This window comes from Phoca vitulina, unplaced genomic scaffold, assembly GCF_004348235.1.
Source record: "Phoca vitulina isolate PV1807 unplaced genomic scaffold, GSC_HSeal_1.0 scaffold8, whole genome shotgun sequence".
In the NCBI taxonomy this organism is placed as follows: domain Eukaryota; kingdom Metazoa; phylum Chordata; class Mammalia; order Carnivora; family Phocidae; genus Phoca; species Phoca vitulina.
In genome coordinates this window covers 62,919,818-62,934,071 of record NW_022589711.1, presented here as the reverse complement: position 1 = coordinate 62,934,071, position 14,254 = coordinate 62,919,818, and the positions used below count along the sequence as shown (strand labels likewise).

General features: G+C 42.6%; 1 protein-coding gene across 4 annotated transcripts in view; it reads left to right on the top strand.

The window, feature by feature from the left end:
- The window catches only part of USP13 (ubiquitin specific peptidase 13), a 116,730-nt gene that overhangs the window by 72,792 nt on the left and 29,684 nt on the right, over positions 1-14,254 (top strand). For all 4 annotated transcript variants that reach the window (XM_032407145.1, XM_032407146.1, XM_032407143.1 and 1 more), the window contains exons 11-15: positions 1,164-1,289; positions 2,405-2,558; positions 4,743-4,917; positions 11,409-11,497; positions 13,855-13,977. In XM_032407145.1, the coding sequence (XP_032263036.1) occupies positions 1,164-1,289; positions 2,405-2,558; positions 4,743-4,917; positions 11,409-11,497; positions 13,855-13,977 (667 nt within the window). The remainder of the gene's footprint in view (positions 1-1,163; positions 1,290-2,404; positions 2,559-4,742; positions 4,918-11,408; positions 11,498-13,854; positions 13,978-14,254) is intronic.

The following is a 14,254-nucleotide window of genomic DNA, read 5'->3' as shown; positions in this document are numbered from 1 at the left end:
GGCAAGCTCCTGGGAACAACCGTGCTCTGATCCAGAGACAGCCCAGGGCAGACGCGTGAGCCTGAGCACCTCTGCAGTGGTTACCGGGGATGTGTGGTGTCATTTCCTGTTCTTGCAAGGACAGGCATACCTCGGAGAGAACCACCACAGCAAAGGGACTGTTGCAGTCAAGTGAGCCAAATGAATTTTTTGGTTTCCCAGTGCATATAAAAGCGATGTTTATGTGATACTGTGGTCTATTAAGTGTGCAGTAGCAATGTGCATACCTTAATTAAAAGCACCTTATTGCTGAAAAAGGCTGACCATCATCTGAGCTTTCAGTGAGTTGTAATTACTGACCACAGATCACCCTAACAAATACAATAATAATGAAGAAGTTCGAAATATTTTGAGAATGACCAAAATTTGACACACAGACACAAAATGAGCAAATGATATTGGAAAGATGGCACCGATAGACTTGCTTGATGCCCGGCTGCCACAAACCTTCAATTTGTAAAAAATACCATATGGTCAAATCACAATAAAGTGAAACACAATCAAACGAGGTATGTCTGCATCCCCGTCTCTACTAGAGCTTCTCTCCTGCTCTCTCATGGGGAAGGAAGGGAGGTGTGGAGAGCGCTCCTCTCCGTTAACTTGCTTCCAAGGACCCACTCATGCCGCCTCTCTAGCCTGCTCTGAAGTGGGCTCTCACAGCAAACCCTGTGAAGATGGACCTCATAATGCCTTTTCTTAGAAAGTGAGGGTGTTTATCATGTCTCGTTAGTGTGATGCCCGCTCCACAGGAAACATCCAGTGAATGCTGGCTCTTCTCATTGTTTAGCTTCTGTGGACTTTAGTTGTCTCATCTGAAAATTGGGGCTTATGGTAATCCCTACTCTGCTGGCCGCTTAGTGCCATGAATGTGTAGGAAAGTGTGGTAAATTTGTTTTATTTTGGGGGTGCCTGGGTGGCTCAGTTGGTTGAATGTCTGCCTTCGGCTCAGGTCATGATCCCAGGTCCTGGGATCGAGCCCCGCATCGGGCTCCCTGCTCGGTGGGAAGCCTGCTTCTCCCTCTCCCACTCTCCCTGTTTGTGTTCCCTCTCTTGCTCTCTCTCTCTCTGTCAAATAAATAAATAAATCTTTAAAAAAAAATTTTTGTTTTATTTTTATATTTCAGCCTCAACAGAATGGGATCTCTCCACGCATGTTTAAGGCCTTTGTCAGCAAGAGCCACCCAGAATTCTCCTCTAATAGACAGCAGGATGCCCAGGAGTTTTTCTTGCACCTGGTGAATCTAGTAGAGGTGAGTGAGTCAGTCTTCAGAAATGCTCGAAAGGTGGTAAGAAGGGTGCACAGTGCCCGGGGATGGTCCCCTCTGGCAGTCCCCTCTGGCTGGGCCGGGATGCCCACCCCCAGCCCCTTTCCTGAATCTGTCACAGTCCCAGCTGGTGCTGCATCGGCGTGAGGCCTTCTCTGCTCAGCCCGTGTGGCGTGATCGCTGCTCATGCCCTGTTTTCTAGCACTTCTGGATCTCCCCGTTCTCCTTTTAATTTGTAATTAAAGGAATGTTTGTCTGTTATTTCATTCAAAGTTCTTTTTGGTCTCCATGACAAACCTCCTTAAGAGTCCAGTGTGGTATTTGGTGTCCTTGTGCCACCACTCAGAGATGGTCACACTTTGCTCCCAGCAGAGTCGAATCACATTCTGTGCTGTGGTTTTTAAAAGCTCCCGAGAATTCGTGATTAAAGGCTTTCTTCTCCCTCTTAAAAAACAACTTCTTTTTTTCTGATTACAAAAATGTTCTCTGTGGAAGATATAAAAAGGCACAAAGGAGAAAATCAAAATAGCCAGTGGCAACAGCCCCTACAAATAAGGAGTGCTACCATTTCGGTGTCTGACCCACCAGACACTTTCCCGGTGCATTTATTAATTCTCTCCATGCTGTTTTATAAGCATTGCTTTCCACTTAACGTGTTCTGAACGTTTTGCCACATCATTACATATTTGAATGTAGCGTGATTTCTTTTTTGTGTATGATATACACCAATGCATTTCCACGACCCCATGATATGTGCCTTAATTTTTGCAGGGCAGTCCTTTACTCTCCCCCCTTCTCTTTAGTCTGGCTCCCTCACCCCCTTTCTTCTGATTCCCACTAGGTCAGTTCCTCTTTCACAGCTGTTAGTGGCTGCATGATGTTCATTCACATGATGAACTGTAGTTTATTTAACCCGTCCCCCGTTGTTGGATATACGCCTGCGTTTTGTTATTAAAGTACTCTGGTGAACTGCCGTGCCCGGAGGGAATGCTTCGTAGCACCAGATCCTTATGCCAGATTTATGTATTCTCTTTTGTGCCAATTTTTATTCACGGCTTAATATTCATACGTTTACTAACCTGATCTAATCTAACCTTCAGAGGAACCGCATTGGCTCAGAAAACCCAAGTGATGTTTTTCGGTTTTTGGTGGAAGAACGTATTCAGTGCTGTCAGACGCGCAAAGTCCGCTACACGGAGAGGGTGGATTACCTGATGCAGTTGCCTGTGGCCATGGAGGCAGCAACCAACAAGGGTAACGGTCCCAAAGTGGGAACTTGGCGATGTGCTTGCTCATACATGCAAACAAACCCTCGGATCGGAGATAACGCGGTTAGTCACTGCTGAGTCACGTCAGGAGGAGACCCAGCCCAGACAGTGTCTGGTTCGCATGTCTCTTTTCCTCTTTTCCCCAGTCCCCATGTGCCTTTCTTGTGAGAAGAGTCCGATGCATCGCGGGTTTTTGTTGGAGGGATTTTGGGTAGAACCTATTTTAGTGCCTATAAATTTGACCAATTGGTTGGCTTGAAGTCAGCTTACTTTGGGGGAACATTATTTGTAATTATAGATGTGGAAGATTCTTTAACGTTAGCACTCATGAGTTGTGCCATAAATTCTGGGGAAAATGATCGGCATTTTTCGGGGTGAGACGTTCTAGCAGCGATCTCTTTTTTTTTTTTTTTAAGATTTTATTTATTTATTTGACAGAGAGAGACACAGTGAGAGAGGGAACACAAGCAGGGGGAGTGGGAGAGGGAGAAGCAGGCCTCCCGCGGAGCAGAGAGCCCGATATGGGACTCGATCCCAGGACCCTGGGACCATGACCCGAGCCGAAGGCAGTTGCTCAACAACTGAGCCACCCAGGCACCCTAGCAGCGATATCTTGAAATAATCTGACTTTGGCATCTGAGTATTGAAGACACCCCCTGTGGGAGGTGCAGCAGGGAAGGGCTCTTGTAGGAGCGAGGCCCATTAGAAGGGTCTTTGGACTTTAGAAGCAGGAAGGAGGTGGAGGAACTGCTGGGGTCTCAGGGGAAGCTTCCTTCAGTCAGTCTGTGTGGTTCTTCCCGGGCAGAATAGATGAATGGTATTTCTTAGAATTAACATTTAGAAGCAGAAAAAGGCAAAATGTCTGCTATATTGCTTATGTCCTATGAACTGGTCATTTCCGTAAATGTCAGTAACTCGCTTTTGTGGCCTTTTCCCCTCTTTTTTTGAGGGGGTCAGTTTGTTGTGCTAATTGAAAAGCGATGATTATGATGATTTTAAGATGAAACAATTTCCTTTTTCTATAAGCTTGTGCAGCTTTTGGCCAGTTTCTAAATTCTTACCCATCGTATAAAGTAGAAATGAGGGTAGGGGTCTGTGGTTTGTTTCCTTTTTAGAATTAGGCTTAATTGTTTTCTCTTGCCAGCCTCGGGGATGTTCCACTCAGTTCTGTGATCCTCTCTAACTCACTGTTTATAATTTATGAGTGGTAACTATTCTTTTTCAGAAAGATTTATAATTTAGTCCCTGGAAATTGATTGCTGGGACACCTAATACTGGCATCCTAGATATAGGTACATCGTAAACTGATTGTGGACTGGACAATGAATTTTAAACCCATATTCAGATGTGCTTAAGAAAACACATGGGTGCATAAGGGTGTCTAAAAACTGATAAATCAGGAGTGTTTTTTTTTTTTTTTTGGTAAACAGAAAGAATTCCCAGAAAGACCTCATCAAAACTATATAAAATTTTGACTTATAGGCAGTTTCCAAGAGCAGATCTGCTGACTCCTGGGAAGTTGGTGGTGTGCTGTCTTCTTTTTCCCTTGGTATTGAATTGTTTGAGCAGGAATCGTGTAGAAAGCCTTCTAGGTTGGTAGCTCTGCTGTCTGACCTTGTGCGTAACCTCAACCTGAAGTTTTCTGGGCAGTGTTGGTTAGAATCATGGGCTGAGTGCAGTGGAGGACTGCGGTCCCTATAGTCCATCTCGCTCCTTGGTCCGCACCCTCCATGACCTCTAATCAGAATGGAGAGATGACCCTTGGGTCTCCTTCATTGTGAAATTCTGTGGTGTGAAGACTTCGTGATTGGAAGGTGGCATTTGGGTAATCCCAGCCTTGACTCTGGACAAATGGAAGACCAGGTTCCCGCCTCACTTCCAGCACATGTGAGGTCAGGACCTCCGATCTGGGCTGGAGTTCACAGATCCCTCCTGTCAGTCTCAAAGGCGAACAGGCAAAAAAATATGAATGGCTCATGCAGCCTGTCGGCGCCACCCTAAAGTCTGCTCGACAACAGCCTTTCAGCAGGCTTTTCTGGATCCGTGAAGGGCAACAAGTGAGCAATACTGCCCCGGCCCAGACACCTTCAGGAAGATTGGCCCAAGGGGATGTTTTCCGCTTCAAGAAGATGGAGTGAGTACAAGGTCATTCGTTTGCTCTTTTACTCAGATGAACTGATTGCCTATGAGTTAACGAGGAGGGAGGCAGAAGCAAACAGAAGACCCCTTCCTGAGTTGGTTCGCGCCAAGATACCATTCAGTGCCTGCCTTCAGGCTTTTTCTGAACCGGAAAACGTAGATGATTTCTGGAGCAGCGCCCTACAAGCAAAGTCTGCGGGTGTGAAGTAAGTGCGCATGTCTGTGCGCTTGTGTGTTTGTGCTTGTGTGGTGGTAGTGGGGTGAGGAGGGGCCCCTGAGGGGTACGGACTGGGTAGGGGAGAGGTGGCGGGGTGCTGTACGAGTCTGCGCGTGCTTGTTCATGTGTAGGGAGATGGGGTTATGATCCGTGCAACCCTAATGGTCATAGAGCTCACTTGTGTGAGGCCTGTCCAAGAAACCAGGCTTATAATCTGTGTTGTGTGTTAGGGAGGGAATGTCTTCTCTTTTCTTTTTTTTAAAGGAAGGTTGTGGTTTATCCTTTATTAGGAATTTTTTTTTTTTTTGCCAAGAACCCCCCAAAACCCCCCACCCCCACCACCACAATGGCAAGAATGATATTAAGAGATTACAGAAATACTTATGACAGTCTTCAATATTTAAGCTCCACTATGATAGATTTTAATTCCATAATTAAAGATTTGGCTTAGCACGTGGTGACCAGGGCTCTCAGGGCATCTCGAAGAGGACATAGTGGACATTGTTCAGATGAGCTGCTCAGGACGTAGAAGATGCTCTGTTTCCACATCGTACACCTCATTGTCAGGTACATAAAACATTTTTTCTCCACTTGATTAATTGATTTTATACAGTCAAGTCCTTGCCAACGCACGGCATACAATTGGAAAAAGAGTACTCATAGAGGCATAAAATGAAGGGAGGTCTGAAAGTTTGGCTCTGGGAATTTTACTCCTTTTAGGTATTCTTTGGCCGTCTGTCCTCCTAGCTAAAGTTGAGCTCTAGTTCATGCAAAGGGGTGTGAAGGCTGAAGAGCTACTGCTAGATGTTTTTTATCACCTCAAGTAGCAGTCTGACTTAAATCACTTATTCCCTGCAATAGACATCGCTCAAGATTCCCCTTTGTTCCAGGTGATTGACTTCATATGTTAAAAATGGGAAAACACAAAGAATTTATTTCAGAAGTCTAAAAAAGGCCGTATTTTCTTAAAATAATTTTTAAAAGTGTTGCTCATATCCAAATGAGATTATTAGTCCATTCAGTTATCAGTTATCCATTGTGGAGTAAGTTTTCATCCTCGGATTGCTCAGTTATGGGATCTGTGTGCGTGTGTGTGTGTGTGTGTGTGTGTCCTTGCGGAGAAACGTCGGTGAGTTGGCGTGTTCAGTGTGTGAGATTCACTTCACTGCAACCTGGAGCCATCACTGGGCAGTCAGACATCTACACACTATCCTAGCAGCGGACCCAATTTCTTTCATTGTTCTCCCCCCGGATTTATTGAGATATCATCGACAGTATTGAGATATTGACATATATTGATACATATTGAGATAAAATAATATTGTGTAAGTTTAAGGTGTACAATATGATGATTTTTTTTTTTACTTTAATTATTGACGATAGGTGGAAGGTTTCTCAAACATGGATCCTTTTCTCTTTGCGCTTTAATTCTGATTCTGTGTGGGACATAGAAGTGATCAGGGGACTTGGCCAACTAGAAAGTCCCCAGCATCAGGTGTAAGCTGTAGTGTTCTTCATTTCCCTGTCTGCTTAGCCACCTTTTTCTGCTCTTCAGAAAAGTAGCCTCGTGTCTTAGAAGTGTAAGTTCTGACATACTCTCTGGGCCTGCAGGAAGGAGCCTTCTCATCGCTTGGAAAAGGCCCATCGTTAAAATGGAGTTGGGAGGCATTAGCTTTCTAGAGACAGAGGCTCTCACCCCAGGGCAGGTGGTCAGGAGATCTGGATTCATCTCCTGTGTCCACTTCCCAGCTTATGTTCTATCCTAGGGCAAAGTCACCACCCAATGTCCTTCTTCCATCTGTAATGGAGGAATGATTCTTGCTTACCTGGTTTTCTCCTCCAATGCTACGAAATATTTAATTGTAGGCAGTGCTAATGTAACTGTCTAGGGGAGGGGTTTCTGCTTTCTCTAATCCTTAACAGTAGATATTAAATGTATTTTCCTTTTCCTCTGTCTTTTATATGTATACATGCTCTCATGGGTTTTATGTATATGAAAAAAATTCATACTGAATGTATCCAGTTGTTAATAATTGAAAACTGGTCTTTGTGGAAAAGGAGGAAACATGTTCTAGGTTAGTAAAGCAACTACATTTTTTGTCCATTTATCATTCCAGGTCATGTGTTAAGCACTTACTGTCAATTATCATTTAATCCTCTTGGTATTACTATGGGGTAGGTGCTATTATTCTCCCCATTTTATGGATGAGGAAATAAAAAGAGAAGTAATTGGCCAGTAAGTGGCAGGCCTGGAATTCATTCAGATTGATTGAGTTCCAAGTTTAAACTCTTTGTTTTAAAGACTTTATTTATTTGACAGAGAGAGACACAGCGAGAGAGGGAACACAAGCAGCGGGAGTGGGAGAGGGAGAAGCAGGCTTCCCGTTAAGCCAGGAGCCAGATGCGGGGCTCGATCCCAGGACTCTGGGATCATGACCTGAGCCGAAGGCAGATGCTTAACGACTGAGCCACCCAGGCGCCCCCCAAGTTTAAACTCTTAATCCCTCTGTTATATAGTACCCCATATTCCTGATCATGCTTGCTTATACTCATATCCTTGTAATTCTTATGTAGCCTTGCATATTCCTTATTAGGTCTTATCATGTTTCAAATATTAGTTTTGAGGAAAGCAGTTCAGTGGATTCCTAAAAGATTTTTTTTCTTTTTCTTATTTCTAGCAATATAGACATGATCTCCTTACTATATTAGTTTGGGGCCTTGAATTTTTCTTGTGTTAGACCCAGAGCCTGAAAGGCCAGGAAGAGGCAAAAGATGTTCTTTTTGTAGATCTTTGGTTAGTATGGACCAGACATAAAGACTCTTGCCTTAAATAGTCCTGAACGGACAGTTTCTGGGAAGAATATTAGTGTTTGGAAATTTCATTCATTAGCAAGTATTATTGCTCACCTGGAATATTCCAGGCAATGAGTTGAACAAGACCTAGCTCCTGCCATCAAGCAGCTTATGGGTTAAGGGTCAATAGGGAGAGATTTTGTCTTGACTTTTATCATTTATGAAGAGGAGAGCACAGTGTGGGGTTCCAGAGCACAAGCTTTAGGTGGATGAGCAGTGTTTGAATCCCCAGTGTAGAACTTACTGATACCTGACCTTGGCCAAGTGACCCTAAGCCGCTGTTTCCTTCTCTGTAAGCCTTGATGATAATAGCACTTTCTTCATAGGGTTGGGGTGAAGAGTGAGATTAACTCTGCAAAGTGCTTTGTATACTGCCTTGTGCAGAATAAGTGTATGCCGTAACTGTTATAACCATTGTTTCTACCTTTCCTTTCCTTTTTTTTGGCCTTGGGTTATACAGTTTGACTGTGGTTGATTAATTATCATATTTTCAACATATTTAATGGAAAGGATAGAACTATATTTTTTTTAGTTGCCAGGTTTTCAATACAATAGACAATCTTAATTTCACGGAGAGGGACAGCTTGTATTTTTTTCTTATTAAGGCTTTTGTAGTGTTTTTGCCTCCGTTGTAATTAGTGAACAATTGACATGATAATGATAACAGGTTGTCAATAGACAACACAATAGTGTTGTCAGGCACTGTTCTAAGCACTTTGTGTCCTGACTCATTTAGTTCCCATAGCAGTTTTTAGAGGTAAATTTGCTGTGTGACCTAGATCTTTTTGAATGATTTACATTCTATTTGTCTTTATTAAATACATAACTTTTCAAGAAAAATTTTAATTTCCAGGAATGAATTTTAGGAATAAAAGAGTAAGCGGTGCATCATTTCCAACTTTGCTGGATTTCAGTAACAGACTTGATGTCCCAAACCTGCAATTAATTAATGCAAATTATTAATTTTGACATTATTTTGAGCAAATATATATTGAGCGGTTACCACCTGTGTGATTCAATTTGAGACCCTGTAGAGGCTACAGAAATGAATAAAGCGCATTTATCCAACAGGGCAAATATAAATGTGGGTGTCATCTAACCTGATTTCTGGTACTCTCAGGTTGGCAGTTACCCACAACAAAAGGGTGTGTTAAACCCTGCCTCCAGTTCCCTGCTCTGCCCCTTGCCCCGTGGTATCACCAACTGATTTACTCACCCAGCTACTGACCACAGCAACTGCAAGAGTCTTGGGGCTTCTGAACCACATTTTGGAGATCATTGATTTACTGATGACTTTTGGCTGATCTCACTGTTACATATTTTCCAGCTTTTAAGTTGATGTGGTAAGAGGAAGAGATCAATTAGAAAGGTGACATTTTTACATTAGTTGAAAATACTGGATGGAGTTTGTTGGGTTTTGGTGAAATTAGGACTTGGCTATATTTAAATAAGAATGATGTTTATTGCTGCTTCTCAGAAGATAGGAAAACCTAACTAGAGATAATACGATAATTTCTGAAGAATGAACCAGGGTAATAATAGATAAGTTCCTTAGGATGGTTAAGCTCCTTTTTTTGAAAGAACTCCCTTACATTATTGCCTATACCCTTCTACTGTCCTTGTGAGGGAGAATTTGAGATCCAGAGAGGTTAAGTGACTTGCCTGGGGCTTTTGCCCAGGCAAAAGGGCAGGGCAGTCCAAGTCAATGTCCAACACCTGGTGGATTCTAGCTCTTTTATGACAAAATAATCATGCTAATTCCCTAGTTATAATATATATATTCTAGTGTGCCAAGTGGTTTCACATCATTTTATGAACATTGCATAGCCCTGGCAGGTAGATATTATTAATAAATCTGTTTTGTAGATGTGAAAGTGGAGCCTCAGGGAGGGTCAGTGATTTGTTCACATTTGGAGTGAATTATGTAGCATATCTTAGACCCAAATCCACATCTTTTGACCCTTTTTTTGGATAGTGCTCTGTCCCTGTACTATGGTTTCTCTTCTACACTAGGGGGCAGCAATGCACTTGTATTTGCTTCCTGAATTCTGGGCAGATGCGTTCCAAGTAGAAGGCAATGACTTAGAGATCGTGGGGAAGGTGTTCTAGAATCTTTTATTTTAAAAGATACATATAGTATTTGCCTACAGCTTATTTTCTTTTTTACATATACCTACTCTATCCACATTGACACTGACATAGAAATGGTTGTTATAAACAATAGGATACATGTTGAGAGAATGAGCTGGAACCAGGGCATGAATTTGGTGTACTGGGTGAATAGTCTGCATAAAATTGTCAAACCAAAGTCCAGGCAATTCCTGAAAGTTTGAAGGAAAACTCGAGATATTGACCATATGTGTTAATTTAAAAATTTAAGGTTCAGATTTAGATATTTTATTTTTATTTTTATTTTAAGATTTTATTTATTTATTTGACAGAAAGAGAGACAGCGAGAGAGGGAACACAAGCAGAGAGAGTGGGAGAGGGAGAAGCAGGCCTCCCGCTGAGCAGGGAGCCCAATGTGGGGCTCGATCCCAGGACCCTGGGATCATGACCTGAGCCGAAGGCAGACGCTTAACGAATGAGCCACACAGGCACCCCCAGATTTAGATATTTTAGATACTTAACTAAAATATCTAAATCTGAACCTTAAATTTTTAAATATATATGTATATGTATGTGTGTATATATACACACACATACATACATACCCCTTTAGGATCCATGGGTTTTAGATACAATAATATTTTAATGAGGCTTTGGCATTTCTAATAGTCAACCTCAACCAAAGTTCCAATGAACCCTCTTCATGCCAACTTTGTGCGGTAAGATAGTGATTCTCTGTGGGAGGGGAGGTTGGGGGTATGTCAGGATCGCTTGGGGAGCTTTTCAAACCACACATATAAACACAGACCACACGCATGCCTGCACACTCCTGCAAATGTAATGTGTATGTATACACACACACACACACACACACACACATACAATTGACCCTTGAAACAACACAGGTTTGAACTGTGTGAGTCCAGTGGGCTTTTTACAGTACAATGCTATATTTTCTCTAGCTTATTTTATTGTAAGAATACAGTATATAATACACATAACTTAAAAAATGTGTGTTAATTGGCGCTTTATATTATTGGTAAGGCTTCTGGTCAGCAGTAGACTATAAGTAGTTAAGTTCTTGGGGAGTCAAAAGTTATATGTGGATTTTTGACTGCATGGGGGGTCAGCACCCCTAACCTCCGCATTGTTCAAGGGTCCACTCTACTAAACTCTAGCAACGGTTTTAGAAAAAACAAATGTCTATGGTTGAAGAATACTTTTCAGAAACACAAAGTGCCACAACAAATAAAAGTGTAATTTTGCAACATGCTCCAGATCCGTCCCAAGGGACACCATTGTCCTCCGGTAAACACTTCGTCCTTGTGAAAAGGCCAGGACGAGTGACTGGGAGCAGGTGCGTGTGTGTCGGCCTGTGTGTGTTTGCGTGTCCCTCCTCTTCAGTGCAGTTGCTGGAACTGCCAGGTATGCCTTGGACAATGCTTGTGATGCTTCATGAACTGTATTCACGATTCTTATTGCCTTGTTTCATTGATCTAATCCCCTTGTGTTTCCCAGAACATCTCGCTTTGCCTCATTCCCTGAATACTTGGTAGTGCAGATAAAGAAGTTCACTTTTGGTCTTGACTGGGTTCCCAAAAAATTTGGTAGGTATCTTTTGCATGCTTTCGCTTAACACATCAAATTAGCCATTGGAACAAAATGGCGCGTGAAGGGGCCCGTGTGGTTGGCTGTCAGAAATCGTTCCATTTCATTCTTTTTCCATCATCCCCACCTTTCTCTTTTGAGTCAAGAGTATTTGATACGCACTGACAGTGAAAATCACCCCATGTTACCCACCCCTCTGATAATGCATGCTGGAATGACTGGACTCTAAGAGTGAAAATGGGATCCCCGCGTTATCAAATCAACAATGCTTTCCAAACTTTAACATGCATACAGATTACCTGGGATCTTGGCAGAATGCAGGTGCTAATTCAGCAGGTCTGGGGGCAGGAGGGCTGGGATTCTTTATTTCCCACAAGCTCCCCGGTAATACTGATGCTGCTGGTCCAAAGCTTGCACTTGGAGGTGCAGGTGATTGAAGATACATGCTCCCCTTATTAGCTCTCCTCGGCCTCTGAAGCAGGCAGGTGTGGCTAATGACAGTCTCTTACATCATGCAAATTTTATTAATAATAAAATGAGTATAGTCAGTTGCTTTAAATCGTCAAAAAAGAGATTTGACTTGGGTTTCATTGGGCTTTTTTCTTGCTAATTTTCAAGGCCCTTGACCATTGTTGGAGATTAGAGTTTTCCAGGCAATGTTTAAGAACCTTTTCTCCATCATCAGGATCCAACGTCAAGGTGTTACTAGGCTGTCCTCTGTGTCACGGAAGGACACATTTCTCAAGCAAGTACCTCAGACTGTTTGCCAGGCTTTTAAAGGTTTTATGTTTCTGAGCACTTAAAAAACAACTCAGGCCTTACACTGGTTAATTAAGCATTCACCGGCTCATCTGGAGAGGTCAGGTAAAAAGAATGTAAAATTGGCTGGTTTCCCTGGGAACCTCCAGCACTCAGTTGACATGGCACTTGTTTGCCACGTGACAGGATGGAGGGCTGTGACTGATTCTGCGGCAGATCTTCGATTTTCCTGGTGGAATGATTTTGTGGGCAGGATGCTCATCACTCAGCCTTTTCTCTGTGGACCTGAGAAGTACCTGAGAGAGAAAACTGCTTTCTTCTAAAGGCTTTCACCTGCTTTGGAAACAGCGTTCTTATTTTTCTCTGTCCTTGGAATTTCCGTAAAGGATAAAAAATTCAGATCAGATTTCATAGACTTGCTGAATTTAAAGGAGCCTCAAAGCTCGCTTTAATGAACCTGAATTTCTCTGTGGAGAACAGAGAAATTGTATTGATTTTGTGGATCAGACAGTATGTTTGTTTTTGCTATCCCCTGAGATTGAAAAAAAATTTTTTTAACTAAGCTTTTTCTTTGGGTTGTTGTTTTAAAATAGGATTTGTGTACCTGGCATCATAACTGGTTTTGGGGATAGTATTTTCAAGTTCTGTTTGCTAGCCCAGGAGACCTATCCCACACCAACATTTGGACCCATTTTTCATTATTATCGTATCTGAATATAACACTAAATCTCAACAGGCTCTTAGACCGATAAATTTTGTATTTGATTAAGTCGGCCCAATAACAACTGACCTGAGAAGTTAAAAAAAATTTCCTAAGACTAATACACTTGAGAATGAATTTATTTCTTTAAAACTTCATTCTTTATTAACTTGGTGAGAATGATCACAGTGCCCATCAGGATCTGAGAAAAGGCGTAATCTAGGGGCTGCAAATTCAACTGCCTCATATGGACAAGGGGATAATGTAAGTGACAGGAGTACATTGAATATAAGAAATGTGTAGGCTACCTATCTTGGTCTTTCTTGGATATTTCCACTTTGGATAAAGACGTGGCTTAGAAAAACATTTCTTTACCATAAGAATCAGAATCGCAATATGATACTCAGGGTCATGGGGGCAATTGGGAGCAGTGGGGTCTGTGCCCTACACTCTTGTAGGGCACGTACTGTCTAGAGTGGAAGCTGAAGATCAGCCCCAGGGCAGTTGTTACCATATGAGAATATCTGTTTTTCAAAATAAGCTGGAAATACAGGTTTTTAAATGAAATCTTCTGATTTAAAAATTGGAATTTGTTGCCAACATTTTAAAAACATCAGACATTCTGTTTGCTACAGTTGGTCTTTGGGCTCTCAGTTTGCAACCTCTGGCTTACCTCTGGCTTGTTCAGTGTGAAATGCTCTATACTTTCCCCCTGCTTCTCCATTAAATCTAGCTAGGCTCAGTGAGTCTACTGGTCCAGGGATCTACTCCAGGGGACTGAAAAGCATTGCTCAGCTCTGCCTAGACACATGCACATAAGAGTTAGAGGTGCTGGTTTTAGGGGGCGATTGTGGGTTTTTGGAGAGTCTGGTGAATGTAATCTCTCTCACTTTGTAGATGTTTCTATTGATATGCCAGACCTACTTGATATCAACCATCTCCGAGCCAGGGGGTTACAGCCAGGAGAGGAGGAGCTTCCGGACATCAGCCCCCCTATAGTCATTCCTGATGACTCAAAAGGTACCACCGTCTGCCAGGAGGATGTTCTCTTACCCCTCTCTCCACCCCACCCCCAATGGAAGAGTCTCTTCTCTTCCACCAGTCTGTCGTCCCTTGGCCATCTTCCTGTGTTGTAACCCACTGTAGATGCACAGTAGTGAGGCCTGGCCGCAACTGTAAACTTAAGGTAGACATGGGCAGAGGCACAGACCCGTCATGAGTAGTTGAAACGGACCTGCAGAAATCACTGGCAATAGGGGGCAGCAAATCTCCAAAGAAGTTTTTAGGTTAGGTTGCA